At 43.5% G+C, this 14,460-nt stretch overlaps 1 protein-coding gene across 1 annotated transcript; it reads right to left on the reverse strand.

The window, feature by feature from the left end:
- Nucleotides 1-363: 363 nt before the first annotated feature.
- Nucleotides 364-13,553, reverse strand: rbl1 (retinoblastoma-like 1 (p107)). The gene is made up of 22 exons (XM_069678093.1): nt 13,288-13,553; nt 11,047-11,180; nt 10,685-10,888; nt 10,544-10,608; nt 10,326-10,454; nt 9,679-9,842; nt 9,352-9,416; nt 8,968-9,142; nt 8,416-8,582; nt 7,991-8,103; nt 7,730-7,833; nt 7,189-7,326; nt 6,876-7,040; nt 4,876-5,032; nt 4,580-4,807; nt 4,186-4,391; nt 3,918-4,094; nt 3,237-3,308; nt 2,754-2,841; nt 2,455-2,603; nt 2,194-2,358; nt 364-1,691 (listed from the first exon to the last, which is right to left on the reverse strand). Exons 1-22 carry the CDS (start codon nt 13,447-13,449, stop codon nt 1,497-1,499), a joined length of 3,222 nt encoding a protein of 1,073 aa, XP_069534194.1. The 5' UTR covers nt 13,450-13,553; the 3' UTR covers nt 364-1,496.
- Nucleotides 13,554-14,460: the final 907 nt, after the last annotated feature.

Raw genomic sequence — 14,460 nt, forward strand, 5'->3', positions numbered from 1 at the left:
CTCACCTTGTGCAGACGTGAGGTCAGAGGGAGCGTTTCAGAGGCTTTCCCCCCGTCACACAGCCGGCCTAAATACTGAGCCGGGCTAATTTTAGAGCGGGCCTTTGTGTAGGGTCTAACAGGAGGATGTGATGTTCAGGAGGAGGTGAAGCTTTATGGGCTCTATTATTCCTCTCACTGTTCAATCACAGCTGCTGTCATCTCTCAGTTTCTGTGCTTTCTTCAAATATTCAACGATTTCAAGACTGAAAAAGTGAGAAATACCAAATGTTGTGCCAAATGGACGTTCCTTCGCTGAGCAGACACATAAAAACACAACGGCATGACGAAGAAAAATAAGACGTAAAATGACAGTTTGCTTAAAGTACATTTATTTTACAAAACTTTTGACTGTTTGTAGAAAATACAAAATCCTTTGAAAAGCACAAAAACACAGAGTGAGAAACATAAATGTGTTCCTGCTTATGGATCTGATTTTTTACACTTAATTTTACAAACAGCAGTTTCTTTATTTAACGCCTCCTCTGCTGGTGCTCTGTTAGAGAAACCGGTTGGTAGATAAAAGTTAAAGACTGTTTTCTAAAATGTTAAATTCAATAAAAGAAGTGTAGATACTACACACACACGCTGCCCTCTTCTTGTTAGCATTTAGCATTTGATTACAGAATTATACATTTACTGGTTCAGAAGCACAAAGAGGAAAGATTAAAGTATTTAGTAAAAGAGTAAAATCAGGCAGCAATAAAATGTCTACATACAGCAGAGACATCAGCAGACGTGTTTAATACTGAATCTATGAACACGAGTTCAGAGGTTATTTATTTGAAATTATTTCAAATATAATCCGACCTGAAGAGAAGACGAGCTACAACCTCCGCATGTGAGCGAGACTTTAACCTTCATCCACACAAGGTTGAAATATTCAATGTTCCTCCCTCATCACTTTAAATGTTTTTATTTCACTGGTTTGAGTCCAAAAATGGAGCTCTCTGCTTTCACTTCATCAACTGTCTGAAAAGAGGACGAAGCCCGATGAAGGTCGTCTGACTCAAAGCTTCTTTGTGCGATATTTCATCTGAACCTCTGAAAACAACAGACTAGAACAAATGTTTGTTCCACTCCGGTCTGAATAGAAAATCTTTGTCTGGATTAAAGGTTGGAATTAAAAGGACAATTACGTATTTCTCTTGTACGTACTGATGGAGCACTGACGTCTGCAGAGCTGAAGTATTGGTTCCCTGAAAGGTGTCTGCTGTCTGCTCTGTGCATGTGTTTAATACTGCTGAGGCTCAAATATCACAGGTTTGATATTATATCTGGGATCAAACTCTACATCTGAAGTGGAATTAGAGTCTACTTTGAATCAACATGGCATGATTGGTGCCATTATCTGCAGTATGATTGTAAGATGACATCATAAATATATAAAATAAGATGAAAACACACTTCCAGTCTGCGTCCGAGTACCTGGAAGGTTTCAAACCGACCGACAGTCCATCAGTGACTCTGTCGCTCGGACACCACATCCTGCAGACGCTTCAGCAGCACGTCCGGACTGCTGCCGTTCTCTGGACACGCCCTCTTACTGGGGGAGTCGCACGTTGTTGACATCATCACGTCCCCCTCCATAGTGAAGGCCCTCTTCCTGCTGACGGAGCCCTGACGGATCATCCGGTTGATGTCCGATAACTCCTGGATGGAGCGAGACGAAAGAGAAGAGCAGAAAGAGAGGCGAGTTTATCATTTATTAACTTGCCATTATTTTATATTTTCATTAATAAATTAGTGATTAGTCGATTAAATGTTAAAGCGATAAATTGAAGAGAAAAAGGGAAAATCACTTGAATATTCTCAGACATTAAAATGGTTAAATTACAACAAATAACCTCTGAGATTCTGAGATTAGAGTGCAACATTTGGGAGAAAATGCTTGTTTATTTTTGCCTGCCACACTTAAAGTGACACCTCATTTTAATGACCAACATGTTGTAAGTTTTCAGTTCCTGTTAAATTTTTGCCCTTTAATCATCACGACTGCTGAGTGTTCCAGGCGCTCTGATAATGTCAGCAGGACATAGACGGCCGTGACGCTGAAATGTCAACTCACCAAATGTCAGGAGCACAATTTTTCAAAATAATAGACAGAGCAGCCTGTGTGTGTGTGCATGTGTGTGTGTGTGCGCATGTGTGTCACCTTGCTCGGGCTGCTGTTGATCCTGTAGGTGTAGGAGTTGGGGGTGAGGCAGCCTGCAGAGTTCTTGTGGGGGGAGACGTAGAGCGAGTGTCTCTGGGAAACACGACGAGGAGAGAGAGGCTGAGCGCGAACCGACGGGAACGGAGACAGAGGAGGGGCGTCGGCCTGGACGAGCACACACACACAGTCAGATTAACATTGTGAAGGGTAATATCATTAATAATAAACCTGTGTTATCGTCACACTGTGACAGAGTCGTACCCGGTTATCGTGGGTAGCGTATCTCAATGCGAAGCTCTTCATCTTCAGGACGAAGACGCTGTTGTAGAACTGGATGAGGTCACCGCGCTCCTCCTCTCCTGATTGGTCGGCGCTCTCCTCTCCTGAGACCTGACTGGTTTTCTCTGCAGCTGTGGAAATGCACAGATTAATGGTTTAGATATTTAGGAAATAAAAATGATTAAAATAGGGCCAGGTGTAAAAACAGCTGGATCACCCACTAAGTCAAACTCAGGCCTCAAGGAAAGTGTGTGTGTGTGTGTGTGTGTGTGTGTTCTTACATTCTCCTCCTGAAACAGGATCCACCTCCATGTTCTCATCAGTCACCTGCTCTCGGGGGGTGTGACGCAGTAACACACTGCGGTATACCTATACAAAGACGCACACACACTTTTAAGACTTTAAACAAGTCACAACACTTCTTGCTGTAGCGAGAGGCTCAAACATCAGGTGTGGATGACAGGTTGTCTTTTTAAACTAATATGAACAACATGTAATTATTGGTATTTATACAATTTTAACTGTCAGGTTTTATCAGAGGTGGAAGAGTGTGGTGTTGCTGCATTATTAAATAGTAAATTATGTCAGTACTTTCTCCACTTCTCTCTGTGTCTTTGTGGTTATAACAAACAAACAGGAATACTGTTTTTCTTTAACTGTAAGTTTTGTTATTTTTCAGTGGCTTGCAGATAAATGTGTAACTGTATAAAATCATTGTATACAGATGTGTATCTCTGTAGTGAGTGTGTGTGCGTGAGTCTCACATGGCTGTGTGCCTGTGGTTGGCTGCGGTAACACTTCATGATGTCGTGGAAGCTGTGAGTCTCTTTGGTGATCTGTAGGAACGAAAGAAAATCATTCAACATTGAAACAAGATTTTTCTTTAAATGCATCTAAATTAAAAACCTGATGTTTGTCTGACATGTAATCAGGTTACCTGATTTTTAAAATGTATTAAAAAGATACTTGTGTGTGTGCTACCGGTTTAGCTCAGCGGTTAAATGGGCGACCATATACAGAGGCTATAGTGCTCGATGCGGCGGCCCTGGGTTCAACTCCCACCCTCGGCCCTTTGCCGCGCGTCATCCCCAGCTCTCTCTTTCCCTGTTTCTGACACTATCCACTGTCCTCTCTGTCAATAAAGGCATAAAAGGCCAAAAAAATAATCTTATATTTATATATTATCTTTAATAATCTAAAAAACAAAAAAACAAAAAAAACACTTATAAGTGAAATGTAAGGGAATGTCAGGTAAAGAAACGGCTTTTTCCTGACAGATCCTGAACTACACACTCAAGAAACATGTTCCCCTCAAAGGACAACATGTGTGTTTAAATAAAAAACCTTGTTAAGCTGCCAGAAACACGTTGTGTCTGTGGTGAAAAGCTGCGTCCCATCACTATGAATTACATGTGGGGTATTTAGAAATAAATTAACTTCCTCACTTTGGATATGATGTAGACGCTGCAAAGCAGCAGCTGGTCCAGGTGTCGCTCCTTCATCAGGTCGGTGCTGTGGACCAGAGCGTGTTCGAAACACGTCCAGATCTTCCCCCTCAGCTCCGACGGGACGTCCAGCTTCACACACAGATCCCTCAGACGGACACTTGCCAGGTGATACACCTGCAGACACAAACAACATCAAACTTAGTACAGAGTAGGAAAACATGATATTCCGTTTATGAATATCCTGCATCTCTTCTCCGCCTCTCACCTTCCTGAAGAACAGAGCGAGTGATCCGGTGCGTCGCGGCCTCCCACTTCCTGTTTGGGGGTCAGAGGTCGTGTGTGCAGAGATGATCCGGCTTGGGGAGGCGAGGCGACTCGGGGACGCGGTGAGCAGGAACTGAGCGGTGATGGGACCAGAGGAGTCACACGGCTGAACTGGGATCAGTGTGATGGTGCGCTCGTTATTCACACCTGCAGAGAGTCACACACAGAAACCCCGTTATATACGCACAAAATATCAGGCTGTATTACACAGTATTAGACTGGCACTGACAGGTCAGGGGTTTGATTGATAATGTGGACATTTTTCGTAGTGAAATAATCAAGCAGCTGATGAACTCTCCTCCTGTGTTCTGTGTTAATAAAGGTGTATTTTCTACCTTGCAGGGGGATACTGAGCACGGTGGTCTGTCCGCCATGACCTCCGATCCTCAGCGTGCTGCTCGAGCCGAACGTTAACCTTTTCGCAGGTGATGACATCGGGCTCACGATGGAGACTGCTCCTGGTGTCGGGCCCGGGGGGTCATCACCAAAGAGGCGTCTTTTAGCGCTGCCGGCTGCCGGGGAGCTGTACCTGTCGTGGACCGACAGCGGAGAGGGGGGAACATCTGGAGGGAGGAGACATGTGTTAGAGAGGATCGCATTTAATCACATAAACGTAAAGAAGGACGCCAACCTTTACGAGCGCTGCCCAGGCCTGATCGGAACTCTCTGATGCGGGGGTGGATGATGGGGGACAGGGCGACCAGAGGCAGGTGGGTCTGACCTCCACCTGAAGAACCAGAACCAGAGCCAGGACCAGAACCTGTGTCGAGACTGGAGGAGAAATTCACCTGCAGGGAGAGGAGGACAAGAAGAGAGATAAAGACAAAGAGGCATTAGAGTTTGTTCAGCTGCTGAGAGCGACGACACATGAACACATTCAATGCTAGCTGATACAAACATAAACAGAGCTGTTAGAGACAGTTAGCTTAATATTTTGATAACTGTTGAATTGTTTTAATACATACACTGCCGTTCAAAAGTTTGGGGTCACTTAGAAATGTCCTTGTTTTTGAAAGAAAAGCACATGTTTTGCCCATTAAAATAACATAAAATTGATCAGAAATATTGTGTGGACATTGTCCATGTTGTAAATGACTACTGTAGCTGTAAACAGCTGATTTTTAATGAAATATCTGCATAGGCATACAGAGGCCCATTCTCAGCAACCATTAGTCCTGTCTTCCAATGGCAAGTTGTGTTTGCTAATGCAAGTTGATCATTTCAACAGGCTAACCAATCATCAGAAAACCCTTGTACAATTATGCTAGCTCAGCTGAAAACTGTTGTGCTGATTAAAGAAGCAATAAATCTGGCCTTCTTTGGACTAGTTGAGTATTTGGAGCATCAGCAGTTGTGGGTTCCATTACAGGCTCAAAATGGCCAGAAACAAAGAACTTTCTTCTGAAACTCGTCAGTCTATTCTTGTTCTGCGAAAATGAAGGCTAGTCCATGAGAGAAATTGCCAAGAAACTGAAGATTTCGTACAACACTGTGTACTACTCCCTTCACAGAGCAGCGCAAACTGGCTCTAACCAGAATAGAAAGAGGAGTGGGAGGCCCAGGTGCACAACTAAGCAGGAGGACAAATACATTAGAGTGTCTAGTTTGAGAAACAGACGCCTCACAGGTCCTCAACTGGCAGCTTCATTAAATAGTCCCCGCAAAACACCAGTCTCAACGTCAACAGTGAAAAGGCGACTCCGGGATGCTGGTCTTCTAGGCAGAGTTGCAAAGAAAAAGCCATATCTCAGACTGGCCAATAAAAAGAAGAGGTTAAGATGGGCAAAAGAACACAGACACTGGACAGAGGAAGACTGGAAAAAAGTGTTAAGGGCCGACGATTTTAAATTTGAGGTGTTCGGATCACAAAGAAGAACATTCGTGAGGCGCAGACCAAATGAAAAGATGCTGGAGGAGTGCTTGACGCCATCTGTCAAGCATGGTGGAGGCAATGTGATGGTCTAGGGCTGCTTTGGTGGTGGTAAAGTGGGAGATTTGTACAGGGTTAAAGGGATCTTGAAGAAGGAAGGCTATCACTCCATTTTGCAACGCCATGCCATAACCTGTGGACAGCGCTTGATTGGAGCCAGTTTCCTCCTACAACAGGACAATGACCTAAAGCACAGCTCCAAACTATGTAAGAACTATTTAGGAAAGAAGCAGTCAGCCAGTATTCTGTCTATCATGGAGTGGCCAGCACAGTCATCGGATCTCAACCCTATTGAGCTGTTGTGGGAGCAGCTTGACCGTATGGTACGCAAGAAGTGCCCATCAAGCCAGTCCGACTTGTGGAAGGTGCTTCAGGAAGCATGGGGAGAAATCTCTTCAGATTACCTTGACAAATTAACAGCTAGAATGCCACAGGTGCAAGGCTGTAAGTGCTGCAAATGGAGGATTCTTTGATGAAAGCAAAATGTGAAAGACAAAAGTATTATTTCAATTAAAAATCATTATTTCTAACTTTGTCACTGTCATTTCTTCCTATTTAAACTCATTTCATGTATGTTTTCAGGGAAAAAAACAAAATTTCTAAGTGACCCCAAACTTTTGAACGGCAGTGTACTACAGAGTTATAACAAGGCAGAAAAACAAGCAGCCATAAATTCATCTTGTAATGTGTTTCCTGCTGACCTCCTCCACCGTGGGGACCTTGTTCCCTGCAGCCTGTAAGGCGCTCCACAGGGCAGAGTCTGCGCTCCACGCTCGGCTCTCCAGAACCTGCTCCTCGATGGAGTTCAAGTGTTTCACCATGTCTCTGGACAGACCCTCCTCAGAGCGGATGAACACCTCGATCACCTGCACACAGCATCACAGGTAGAATATTACCGTTTATCTGGATGTTCTCTGCAGCATTTGATTACACTATCATGTCCATCTATGGCTACAAGCAGGAAAGCAAATGGAGTCTGATCGGGGAAAGTACAATGAAATGTGTGTGTGAGACCTTGAAGAAGTAGAAGGGGGTGAGTTTGAAGATGTTGATGATCCAGGGGAAAGTTCTCTGTGAGCTGTAGGAGAACAAAACCACCTCCAGACAACACGCCATCAGAGAGCAGTGGAAGATATCCTGCTCCAACAACACCTGAAAACACACACACACACACACACACACACACACACACACACACACACACACACACACACACACACACACACACACACACACACACACACACACACACACACACACACACACACACACACACACACACACACACACACACACACACACACACACACACACAAGAAAATAAATCTCTCTGTTTATAAATGAAGCTGCAGCCAGTTAGCTTAGCTTAGCATAAAGACTGGAAACAGGGGGAAACAGCTAGCCTGGCTCAGTTCAGGGGGTAAAAATAAAACAACCCTGCAGAGACATTACTGAACATGTTATTGTCTCACAGGCTGCTGCAGTTCTACTCCTCGAACTCTAACACAGAAAAGGATTGGCACGAAAAGACATCTGCTTCATATCTGTGTCTTACACTCATGTCTTTGCCGTGCAGCCGTTTGGTCTCCTGGACCATCACGTTCTCCAGGATCTTGTAGTAAAGGATCTCTGCCAGCTTCAGACGGTTCTCTGCAAAATCTGACATTAAACACAAAAGCAGAATTTTTTATAAACTACTGAAACTCTGCTGTGTGTCAATAATATCTTGAAGCATGGAAACACTACAGATTAACATGTATAGACAGTATATGTGTCTGTGTGTGTGTGTGTGTGTGTGTGTGTGTGTGTGTTGTACCTATGTGAGAGCCGGGCATGTCCTCTGAGTCGTTGGTGTATTGATCTTTGAAGGTTTGTCCCAGTGTCTTCACTCGGCCCAGTAGGGCCTCTGTGGGATCTCTGGAGCAGGACCTTTAATAGCAGCACGCACGCTCAGTAAGGAGACTACATTATGTTATTAAACACTATAACAACTTATTACTGTCTACAATAAATTAATCCAGGTATCTGACCAGTCAGGAGATTATTGTCCACCATTCAGAAGTGTTTAGTGCTTTTAGTTCCACATGCAAAGTTCCTGAACTATTAAAGGCACTACCCCCCTGCCGGGTCTTGAGGGAGTTCAATAATGAACTTTCACATTGTTCCTCTGCAGACTTGTCTGATGTTTGGACATAAAGACGAGATGCAGAACGAATCAGAGAGACAAACAGAAGCACTGACTTGAAGATCTGCAGCAGGTGCTCACTGGGCGCCGTCCTCAGCCCGGACACCATGCTCTGCAGCCGGCTGACGCTCTGCGTCGCAGAGGAGACCGGCGTGACGAGCAGGTCCTTCTCCTTCAGGTAGCCTCGACCCGTCAGAGGGGTGGAGGGGGCGAGAGAGCCAGACTGAACACAGAGAGAGAGACAGAGAGAGGGATTACTTCTATTCCTACAGTTTTATGTGAGAATGTTTGTTTATACCGTCTGTGTGTCTCCATAAATTGTATATTTATGCGTTTGCCTTTGTTAACCTGCTCTTGATGGAGTCTGTACTTTATATAATAATGTTAACACATTTTACAGATTAGAGTCTGTGAGCACAGAGAAGCAGAAAGAGTCGATAACAACCAAACATCTGTCAAAATATGGCCCAGGTTCTAAAATACTGCTGTAATATCCCCCAATATGTGTTTACATGTTCGTCTATTTATTATGTACGTGTTAAGTTGTTACCTGTGGATCTGTGTGTGTGTGTGTGTGTGTGTGTGTGTGTGTGTGTGTGTGTGTTTACCTTCTCCACGTGTTGTTGCAGCTGGTTGTGAGTGTTGATCAGGCTGGCAGACGGCCCCTGAACGATCTTCCTCGGAGTCCCGATCTCCTCGTCTGCATCGGCTCCCAGAAACACCCGCTCATCGAAATCTCCCACCGTCAACACGTACTCCTCGTACTCCCTGTTTATGGCTTTACTGAACACACACACACACACACACACACACACACACACAGGTTAATACTAAAGTATCTCTTCAAAGTACTCAGATATACTTCACTTTACCCTGGTGTTCAGAACATGAATTCAGCAGCACAGATTTAAAGAAAGAAAGAGAGAAAACTAGAGCAGGATATGGATCGGGACTTTAAACTGACTTTGAGCCCTGACCTCTGATTGGCTTACTTGTTATCAATGAAGTTCTGAGGATCCAACATCTCTGTCAGATTGTCCTCGTTACCTTTCAGGATCTGATCAGGAAGAAAAGATGAGGACAAACATAAGATAATAACACCATCAATACCAGTTCAACTTATTATGCGTGTGGTAGTCATAAAAACTCATTAATTATGAGACACGTGTTTTTGTCTCTAAAATCAAGTGATGATGAGAGAAAGAGCAAAGGGTCAATAAGCGGAGAAATAAAGGAAGAGATTCACTTTAGAAACAAACTGGAATGTGTGAGCGTGTGTGTGTGTGTGTGTGTGTGTGTGTGTGTGTGTGTGTGTGTACCTGTTTGTGGAACAGCTTCTGTATGTAAGGTTTGAAGTAGTGCTGTTTGATGCCTTTGGCCTCCACCACCAGCCCGTCGTGCAGCTCACACAGCCTCTCCAACACACAGGGAGGAGGCTCGTCTGCTGAAACATGGCCGTCAGCGCGGTACAGAGCAGGAAGACCTACACACACACACATATTCCATGTTTGATGAAAAGTCTGAACGTTTGTTGACCGTTCCTTCTGCAGCAAATAAAGAAAATCTACACATAATGGTATAAAGAAATTGCTTGTGTAAATAATGAGAATGGGAATCAGTTTTCAGTCTGAATAAACACACACACACACGCGCGCACACACACACACACACACACACACACCCACGCCCACGCCCACACACCCACACCCACACCCACACACCCACACCCACACCCACACCCACACCCACACCCACACACACACCCACACACACACACACACACACACACACACACACACACACACACACCCGCACCCGCACCCGCACCCGCACCCGCACCCGCACCCGCACACCCACCCACACACACACACACACACACACCCACACCCACACCCACACCCACACCCACACCCACACCCACACCCACACACACACACACACACACACACACACGCAGGTGTCTGACCTCTGAACGTGGGGTTGATGAGGTCCTTCCTGTTGGAACACAGCAGAGCGTTTCCAAACACCAGGTCCAGACAGCAGAGCAGCAGGTGGTACGAGTTCACCAGGTCGTCTCCGATCATACGGAAGTTACCTACACACACAGACACACACACACACACAGTTTAAACTTCCTCTCTAATGACAGAGTCAGAGTTTCTAGATGCTCGGCTGTCTTGGTACCTTTGGTGTAGACGAACAGGGTCCAGCAGAACTTGAACACATCGCTGATGTGACACGGCAGACGCCTGCAGAGGACAAAAACGGTTGGTTAGAATAAGCTGGGTAATAATCATGGATGACATGCGTATAGGTGTTTCTTACCTGTGCTTCCTGCTGCGTGGTTGCCTCGGCGGCTCGCCTCCCTGCGGGTTCTGGAACATGTCCATGAAGATGGGCTCAAACTTGCGGAAGATGACGGTGGAAACCTCAAAGTTTCGCTCCAGACGGTCCATCCGCAGCCTGAAGTCCTGAGTGAGGTTCGACATGTCGGCCCACTTCCTCATCTTAGAGAAGAACTGGATCAGACTTGGAGGAGGAGAAGGAGGAGGAGGAGGAGCGGACAAAAGACAAAAACTTACCATTAAAATAGATGAAAACAAAAAATCTGCAGGGCGCATAAAATTAACATCTAACACCTGATATATTTTAGTCTTTCAGGTGCTGCATATCCGACAGGGACTGACCTGAGTTTGGAGGTGCGGAGGATCCTGGTGAGGGAGACACAGTTTCCCTCCATTAGCCCTTTACCCACCGTGGGAGTGGACCCCTTCCTGCAGGCTGCATACAGAGAACAGGCCAACCAGTGCACCACGTCTCCCTGCAGACACAGAAACACATTCAAACAGACAGAATGAATCATCTGCAAACTAATGCACATCATCAGGAGCACACCAAGCTGCAGAAAACACCAGGAATATGTCTAGAAGGGAATTTAATGAAAAGGTGTCAAAGAGCTTCAAATTGTTTTTTATTCGACAAACTAAAAGTTTAAATCTTTATAATTAGTTTTTTTGTTCTGGTTTAAAAATAGAAAAACAAAGACAGGACTATTGGTCTTTTCTTTGTGTCACTTCATAATTAACTGAATAAAATGTTACCGTTTGAAAAACACGAAACATTTATGAGAGTACTTCTTGCTGTTTTATATAACAGTTAATATAATGTTGATATGATCAGTCTGGGTTTCCAAGGAAGTTTTAGTGTTTGTTCTGGAAGCTTTCAGTGAAGGAAATCACCTGAAGATATAAACAACATAAGCGGAATGAAACGATATTAAACATTAAGTGAATGTATGTGTTATTGTCTTCTTTTAAAACCAGTTAATGATCATGTGACAGGTCTGTCTGACTTGTATGTTATTTTGTTTGCACAACAAAGTCCAGATGCTACTGCTCCTGACAGCTCTGAAGAAGAACGTATCAATAAAAAGCTGTGACTGACTGAAGCCTCCCTATGTGTCTACAAAGTGACTAATGACTTGTTATGACTGTTCAATCTGCTAAATGTCACGCTGTAGACTGACACAGGACCAGATCAGCTGTTCGTAGAGCGGTGTGGGACTTTAAGTGCCATTAAACCAGCATGAAGCTGTTTTGTTAGGTCACTTTTATCCCTGCTATCATTACTGATGTAATCACTGTGACAGGGTTAGGTTGATACCTGTCTCACAGGAGGAAGAGCAGACACACGGGTTGTCATGTCGTAGCATGTCAATTAACCAAGATAGAACTGCAGAATCTGCATCTGTATATCAGAGGTCTTTATTAGAGGGGGTTCTGGTATCTGTGAACCAGGGCCATGTTGATCATATCTTTACGTCTAAATGACAAATACATAGAAAGAGTTTCTGGCTTGTTCCAGTAGGTTGATTCTACTCATCTTCCTCTTTAACAAAACGGTCCATCTCTGTGGGGATCCTTTCTGTAATGCTGTCAGACACTTAGAATAACAATCTGAGCCATCAGAGCCCGTCCTGCATCTGTTCAGCCTCTTCCTTTTGGTGCTGTGACACTTCAGTTCACCAAATGGGATCAACTGTATTTGTTGATGTCAGCAGTAGGTCTTATTTTACCAGTACAATACAGCATCATTACAGTTTCTCAATTATATCTGATAAATAACTTTATTTTATTTTAGAGTGCACTTTCGTACAAATTGTTTGGTTTTCTTAATGAGGAGCTTTATTACACGAAGCAAGTTATAGTGGTTTTAATATACAGAACAGTTAGGTGATAAGTTGATGGCTGATTTAATTGATTTTAGATGAATAACAGAAGACATTATGTACTATGAATCAAGCAAAAAAGCACTAATTATCTGGTTTCAACAATGTAATGTGTACGATTTATTGATATTCTTTGTTTTAGCTTTCAGGTTATATTCAGTTTGTCGAAAACATCAAGACATTTGAAAATGACATGTTGGGCTGTGGGAATAGTCTGGATTTTATACTATTTTCTGTCATTTTTCAGACTAAATGATTTGTCACATTTATCAATAATTCCATTAAATTGCAAACACATTTGAAAGCTCTCTTGTTCCCTGATATTGAATTGTGAATGTTTCACACAACTAAACATTCTAAAGTAACCACATTAGAATCAGGGATCATGTGTTTGTTACTGACATTTTAGATACTTTAAAGGGGAATATATGATCTTAAGTTATTATGCATATGAAAAAAACAGGTAAGAATGAGAGAGTCAAAACAGTCGTTACTTGAAGCCCTTTAACGCAGCGTCTGTGTCCCACATTACACTGAAGTTTAGCCTGCAAATAGTTTACATGTTTACGTTAATGTAAATACAGTATATTATAACACCTCCAGTGTGTATGTACTCCCCTTGGCACTGAAGTTTAGTTCTTTATGGAGTTTACAGTATAATAAAAAATTAAGTTCATTGAGTAAATGTCAGTGTGTTTACCTCCAGTGTGTATGTGTTCCATATGGCCGAGAAGTTCTCCATGGCTTCAGCTGCGGTCTGCTCGTCCATGTTCAGCTCCTGACACAGAGTCTCTAAACTCCTCCGGATCGAGCTCTCCTCCATCCTCCCGGACTCAGAATCCGACGACTCTTCGCCCCGCATTCCCACAAACTTACACTTACAGTTAGATCGTAATTTAAAATCCCCTACAGGTTAAAATCCGAAAAAAACAAAACACGACGCCCCCAGTGACCGCCTCCAAACAACACAAGCTTCCCCACGACCGGCTCACTTCCGCTAACCAGCCCCACAATGCAGCGCGTTGGCGCGAAAACTGCAGGGCAGCGACCAATCACAGACAAGGGGAGCGTCGGTCCCGAGCGCTGTTCGCCCAACCCCCTTCTACTGAGCTCGTGCTACTCCCAGCCAGCCGACAGTTACTAAGCAACTGCTGAGACTTCACTTTACTACCGAAGACGAACTGTTAGCTCCTGGAAACTACATTTTCAGAAGTTTATGACGAGCTAATTACAAAATCACAAAAAGAAATCTTGAGTATTTTAATGATATTTAGCTAAGCTATATTACAGCACTTAGGTCAAGCTAAATTACAAAATAAAATATTAAAAAAAAATAAAAGACCAATAATTTAGTCCCTAAGCACTGGTGTTGGCACCATCTGTCCCTGGGTTCACCATTTTGTCCTTTCTGAAAAAGGTCTAAGACTATTGCAATAATGTTTGCTAATGAGTGCTTACTGACTGAAATGTCAAATATTGAATTGACTGTCATGACAGTTGTCCCATTTAGGAGGAATTTGTCAAAGTGCACATAGATAACTTAACCACTAGAGGGCGGTAATACGCCTTGACTGTAAGCACTGCACTAAACACAACTGTTTACCTATTTGGACTTATCTCTGAGCACTTGTGTACAATATTTATATTATTTTCTCCATTAAACTAAAAGAAATAGCAGGATAGCAGTTTATTTTGGTGCCAACAAACGAATGCACACAGGCATCGATTTCATTTTGAGGTCCAAGTTATAAAATCATATGTGCCATGAAAAAATAACAGCTGTTGCCAAAAAAAAGGTCTTTAAAATGCACGAAGAAAAACACTCAGGAGATTTTTTGTAAATGTTACATTTATTTGTGCAAGCAACAGCAGA

The sequence above is a fragment of the Semicossyphus pulcher genome, unplaced genomic scaffold (assembly GCF_022749685.1).
Source record: "Semicossyphus pulcher isolate SPU_LCO1_2020_fin unplaced genomic scaffold, fSemPul1.0.p SCAF_3, whole genome shotgun sequence".
Lineage (NCBI taxonomy): Eukaryota > Metazoa > Chordata > Actinopteri > Labriformes > Labridae > Semicossyphus > Semicossyphus pulcher.